General features: G+C 62.1%; 2 protein-coding genes across 2 annotated transcripts in view; one reads left to right on the forward strand and one right to left on the reverse strand.

The window, feature by feature from the left end:
- The first annotated feature begins 4,079 nt into the window (after window positions 1-4,079).
- Window positions 4,080-4,570, forward strand: EMIHUDRAFT_360414 (hypothetical protein). Its single transcript, XM_005756408.1, has one exon. The coding sequence runs from the start codon at window positions 4,090-4,092 to the stop codon at window positions 4,303-4,305; it is 216 nt and encodes a 71-aa protein (XP_005756465.1). The 5' UTR covers window positions 4,080-4,089; the 3' UTR covers window positions 4,306-4,570.
- An 18-nt stretch (window positions 4,571-4,588) lies between these two features.
- The window catches only part of NAR3 (putative formate/nitrite transporter), a 1,953-nt gene continuing 1,087 nt past the window's right edge, over window positions 4,589-5,454 (reverse strand). The window contains exons 4-6 of the mRNA XM_005756409.1: window positions 5,236-5,300; window positions 5,015-5,063; window positions 4,589-4,943 (exon numbers count right to left, since the gene is read on the reverse strand). Of these exons, the coding sequence (XP_005756466.1) occupies window positions 4,842-4,943; window positions 5,015-5,063; window positions 5,236-5,300 (216 nt within the window). The 3' untranslated portion in view covers window positions 4,589-4,841. The remainder of the gene's footprint in view (window positions 4,944-5,014; window positions 5,064-5,235; window positions 5,301-5,454) is intronic.

The following is a 5,454-nucleotide window of genomic DNA, read 5'->3' on the forward strand; positions in this document are numbered from 1 at the left end:
CACCCTCGCCGCTCACCCTCGCCGCCGCTGTCGCCACCACCGCCGCCCTCACCGCCGCCGCCCTCGCCGCCGCCACCCTCGCCGCCGCCCCCGTTCTCTCCGAGTTCGGTCTCCTTGCGATTCGTGTTGGTCGGCGACGGCTCGCCGCCGTCCTCGCCTCCAGGCGGCCGCCGCCTTGCTGCCAACTGGTCGACCTCCGGTGATGCGCCCCCAGCCGAGGAGCTGGTGTCGAGTGGACGCTGGAGCGAGTCTTTGCCGTTGCACGAGGCTGCGACGCTGCCAAACCGCAGTCGTTGGCATCTCTTGCTACCCTCCTCGCGACCACTGCCGCCGCTGCCAGGCAGCCGGCACGAGCGATGGTGGAGACGAGTGGAGGAGGTGCTCGAGTGGGCGCTTCCCGCTTCATGGATCTTGTACTTGAGATCCGCGGTAGACGGGACCGATGAGCGATTGAGACCTGCGAGATGACACGCCGCCGGGTGACCAGTGGCGTGGTACATACACAATATATGTTGTTTTTTGTGGGTGGTTGTGTTGCTAGTTACGGGCATGCGTCATCGGACATGAGATATGTCATGAGATATGTTTTCCTCTGTTTTTCAAACTTGCTACTTGGCAAAACACAAACAACACAGAAAGAATTCCTAAGAAAGTAGAGAACACAACCCTCTCCCTTTTCTCCCAGTAAGCATCCCGTGACGAAAAACGACCAACACACCGGGCGCCTGCCCGAGTACTTGAGTTCGAATACGTAGGAGGCATCTAGAGCAAAATTGAGCCCGCTCAGGTGTGAAAACATTAAGGGTCAACTCGCCGATTTCGAACCGGGAGCCACTCGATTATCGAGGTGCCACCCGCCGACCTCAGCACACAGCAGAGTAGATGATGGCCGAGTGGTAGTGTTGACCAGCGGCCCATACCCGTAGCACATTACCGAGGGAACACATAGGGATCCCTACATACCGACGCCCTACCAAACCTCAGAAGGCCATGGGCGCCGAGAGAACATTCCCTCGAGAGGACAAAAGAAAGACTAACCCGAACCTCCTTCCCTGGTTCCCCCCGCCAAATGTCGCCGTTCTCGGGGCATGCTATCCTGTGTAAGCAGGGCAGGTGGGGGAGGGGGTCACTCCCACGGACGTATGTATCCGTGGTGACTGTCTCTAGCGTCGGAGGCAAGGCAGAAGATAACAATATTCATTTTTTGTAAGCTAAAAGGACAAGTGCGTTCTTGCACAGCAAAAGGGCAGTCGCCCACCACACCGTCCCTCTGTATGGTTCTTGCTGCACTTGTGCAAGATGGGCGTCTTCTGCCGCAGTCCCTTTGATGGGAGGCCCCAGGGTGGGGGCCACCTCGAACCCCTAGCCAGGGTTTCGAGCGGAGGGTGCCCCGGATTCATCTATCCGTTGGGCCCCGGCACCTATTTTAGAACTGATCACTTTGCGCAGCAACCGTCGGCCGCCGCTTTTTATTTAGCTGGACGGCAGTGCGCTGCGCCGTCGCTCTGTCGTGCACGCTCTCGTGCTTCGTTGTGACGCGGGAGTAAAGTCGAGAGGCAGCCCTCGACGAGACGACCGGCGCCACGATGCCGGACCTCGCCGCCGCCGAGCTCAGCATTCCGGCCTGGGGAGCAGATCCCCGATCCCGCAAAACCACTGGTGGTTCCCGTCGACTCACCAGTGGTATCCTCTACCCGGCGCTTCATTCCGTGGTCGGTGGTGGTCAATCCGACCCTCCTCAACCTCGTTCCCCCTCCTCCAGGAATGCAAGCGTCGTGGGTCCGGATTCCTTAGTGGGCCGCCATCAGTGGCCTCCTCCCGATCTGGGAGCCAGACACCGCAGTAACTTGGAACTTTGAGATACTCAGCATCCTGCAGTTCTCCATCTCAGCCGCGTCGTGGCGCCGCATCCTCGGTGCTTTGTCCGACCTCGTTGTGTTTGGCACAGTGCATGTGGACGAGGACGCATTCCGGACGGCATGCGCCCAGGCACTGCTCTCCCGTCAAATCCCCGTGCCCGAGCTCCTCTTGCAGTGGGGCGATTTGGGGCATTCCGAGGCGATCGTACCCTTGGGGCCAGCTCCGTCTGCGGAGGCAAAGACCGTCGACTTCCTGCAGTACTTGACGGTCGGGGCTCTCTGCGACCCTACGGCGGATGTCCCGTTCGCATCCCTGTCTGACCTGGCCCGCTGCCTGGGGCCCGTCTACACTGTCTGACCTGGCCCGCTGCCTGGGGCCCGTCTACACTGCTGTGGCGCGCACCGATCCCAGGGGGGCCGTCGTCGTGGGCGCTGCATCTCTCATCTCCGCGCCGCCGGCTACATCACTCCGCGAGCGGGCGACAGCCACCCCGCTCTGATTGGTCGGTACGTGCTGGACATGCTGAGGATTACCCGCTCGAGCTTCCCGGCCTGCCTGAGGATCAACTCTTTTCAGAACTACTCTGCGGAGGTTGAGACTCGCGCCCAGTATGTCGGCGGGACCCCTGGGGTGCGCGACCGAATAGCCGAGCATCGATGCCCTCGCGCTGTCGCAGCCATGGCGCCGACGCTCAATGCCTTGCTCCGTGCGCTGCCTCGGCCAGCACCCCCGGCATCCGTCTACGAGGCCTACCGGCAGCTTGTCGCGCTACTTTCCGACGGACAGGCGCCCCATGGACCTGCTCCTCGCCGATCTGGATGTTCAGCTGCTCGCGCGCCTGTCCACCTACCAGCACGCTCTGACCAGCGGGAGCTCTTTCGACTGGACGAGGCAGACGAGAGCGACGCGACAGAGGAGGAAACGACAGGAGGGAGAACGACGAGAGTGGGACGACCGCGAGGTGGCATGAGGGTTGCAGCGAGAATCGGCGAGGGACTGCGAAGGGAGATAGAAAGAGGCAGACGACCAAGGGTTAGGGTGGGCGAGGGCTAACACCACACTCCTCTCCTTAAAATCCCTGTGTGGTGGCGGCGTGCCGTGCACGTCCTCCCATCCCTCCCTTGGGTTGTCTGTTTTCTTTGTTCTATTTCTTTTTTCTTGCGCTTGACACTAGTGCAAGATTGGGCGTCTTCTGCCGCAGTCCCTTTGATGGGAGGCCCCAGGGTGGGGGCCACCTCGAACCCCTAGCCAGGGTTTCGAGCGGAGGGTGCCCCGGATTCATCTATCCGTTGGGCCCCGGCACCTATTTTAGAACTGATCACTTTGCGCAGCAACCGTCGGCCGCCGCTTTTTATTTAGCTGGACGGCAGTGCGCTGCGCCGTCGCTCTTGTCGTGCACGCTCTCGTGCTTCGTTGTGACCCACCCTGTCCCACCCGTGTGTGATCAGTGTCTACAGACGGAGGGAGTATCTTTGGCTCACGCCAGGGTGCTCGTTGCTCCTCCGTCTCTTTGTATCTTCCATATACTGCGTTTATCAGAAGACCAAAGAACCCAGGGCCAGGGAGCTAAGAAGCGCAACCAGCGAGCCGGATGATCGGCATCGGGCTACGGGCTAGAGAGCCCTGACCCCTAGCTAGGGGGGGTGCGCATTCGCAGGGAAAGGGCCGTAAAGTAAACACGGGTCTCCGAGGGTTGGTTCCGTGTACCGGGTTTCCCCTTAACTTCAGAACGCCCCCTCTACTCGGAGCTAGTAGACACGACACTGTACACCACGCACGTACACAGGTCCTCACTCAGCATCCCGTCCCAGGGTTCCACCGCCCACCTTCCCGGGGCTGGTTCTCCCTTTTTCGCTCTTTTATTCGCGGCAACACTTGGAGCACTTGGAGTGCAGTTGGCAGCCTCACATCCAGGGCCGGGGAGCTCAGAAGCGCACCCAGCGGGCCGGATGATCGGGATCGGGTTACGGGCAAGAGAGCCCTAGCCCCGGGGGTTCGCGTTCGCAGGGAAAGGGCCTTAAAGTAAACACGGGTCTCCGAGGGTTGGCTCCGCGCTCCGGGTTTCCCCTAGCAGCAGACCGCCCCCTCTACTCGGAGCTATAATGGACACCAGACCTGAACGCTGAACACGACACACACTCTCACACGACGTCACCGCTGCGCAACTGGAATTCTTTTTCTCGCTCCGCCGCCGACATTTGTCGCCCTTGCCACTTTCGCGCAACGACGATGCGACGAAGTGGAAGCGAGGTGCTCACGCGCAATGACCCGGAGCTGCACTCCCTCGCGCGAGCGGCGGGCGTCGAGGCCTCGCCGGAGATGCTCGACATCCTCATCGACCTCGTGCAACATGTCTCGCCTCAAGGCGTTGTTGCGTTCCTCCGCGGCTCAAAGTATGCCAAGGATGCCCAGCGCCGGGTGCAGCTACAGCCGGAGCTGGGGTGACGAGGCGCGTTATGATGCACGCCGGTTGCGGCCGCCTCGGAATGCTGATTCGGCACACCTCGCAGCACGAAGGATCACGCGCAGAACTTCGTGCTGCGGACAAAGAGAGCATCGGTCGAGCCGGTCCTCGCCCACACACAGCCTGCAATTCCCTCCCCTGCCTTGCCCAAATCCAGCGCTACGTGTAAAGAGTAAAGCCCGCTCGAGCCCTGCGCGCTGCTAGAGCGGTTTACGCGTGCAATAAAGAATTATAAGAAACTCTGTACTGCCGACGCGACGCACATGACCAAGATACTATACCTCTATGCGCACCCCCCACATATACATGCACAGCTGCGCTCGTCTCCGCGGGGCGACCCACGACGAAGAGAACACGCGTACTGTGCGGGCGGGTGCGGAACTATATGCGGTGTGGGCGAAAAGCAGGAAGGAGGCGGAGTCGCGTCGAGTATCGGACATGGGCGCTGCGAGCGCTCCGCCAGTAGCCATCTCGAGATGGAGCCTTGGAGAAAGGCACAAGCCTTGTGCACGCGCTCTCAGGCGGACCCAAAGACGGAGCAGAAGGCGGCCCCGACGCAGACAGCGCCGCCGACGATGTTGCCGAGCGTGACGGGGAGGAGGTTCTTGAGCAGGAAGGCCTGCGGGCAGTCGGCGGCGTGAAGGTACGCTGTTCACACCGCGAGCGGCAGGCTCTCGCGCGGGGAAGCGCCTTCCACGACACGTCCGCGCCCGAGAGGATGCCGAGCGGGATGAGGAACCTAGGGCGAGGAGGAGGACGGGGGGGGGGGGGGGAGTGTGCCGGCCTCGTGCAGTGGGGCCCGCGGCTCGGGGGAAGACATGGGCTGCGCGTGCAGGGGCGACGGCGGACGCGGTCGACGCTCGAATTGCAGGTGTGGGAGAGGGAGGCCGCATCTCTACGGGGGCGTGGACATGTTGGCGACGGAGTGCTCGAGGCCCATCGCGACAAAGGAGGAGATGATGAACCCGATGATCACCTGCCGCAGGCGGGGGCGCCGCCCCGGGGCGGTCAAAAAAGGAGCGGCCTGCGTGTGTGGCGTGCGTGTGTGGCGTGCCTGCATATGTTCCTAAGGAAGGGGAGTGGGGAGGGGGAATGGGAAGCCGGAAGGGGAAGAGGCCCCCCGGGGGGGG

This window comes from Emiliania huxleyi, assembly GCF_000372725.1.
Source record: "Emiliania huxleyi CCMP1516 unplaced genomic scaffold EMIHUscaffold_97, whole genome shotgun sequence".
NCBI lineage: Eukaryota > Haptophyta > Isochrysidales > Noelaerhabdaceae > Emiliania > Emiliania huxleyi.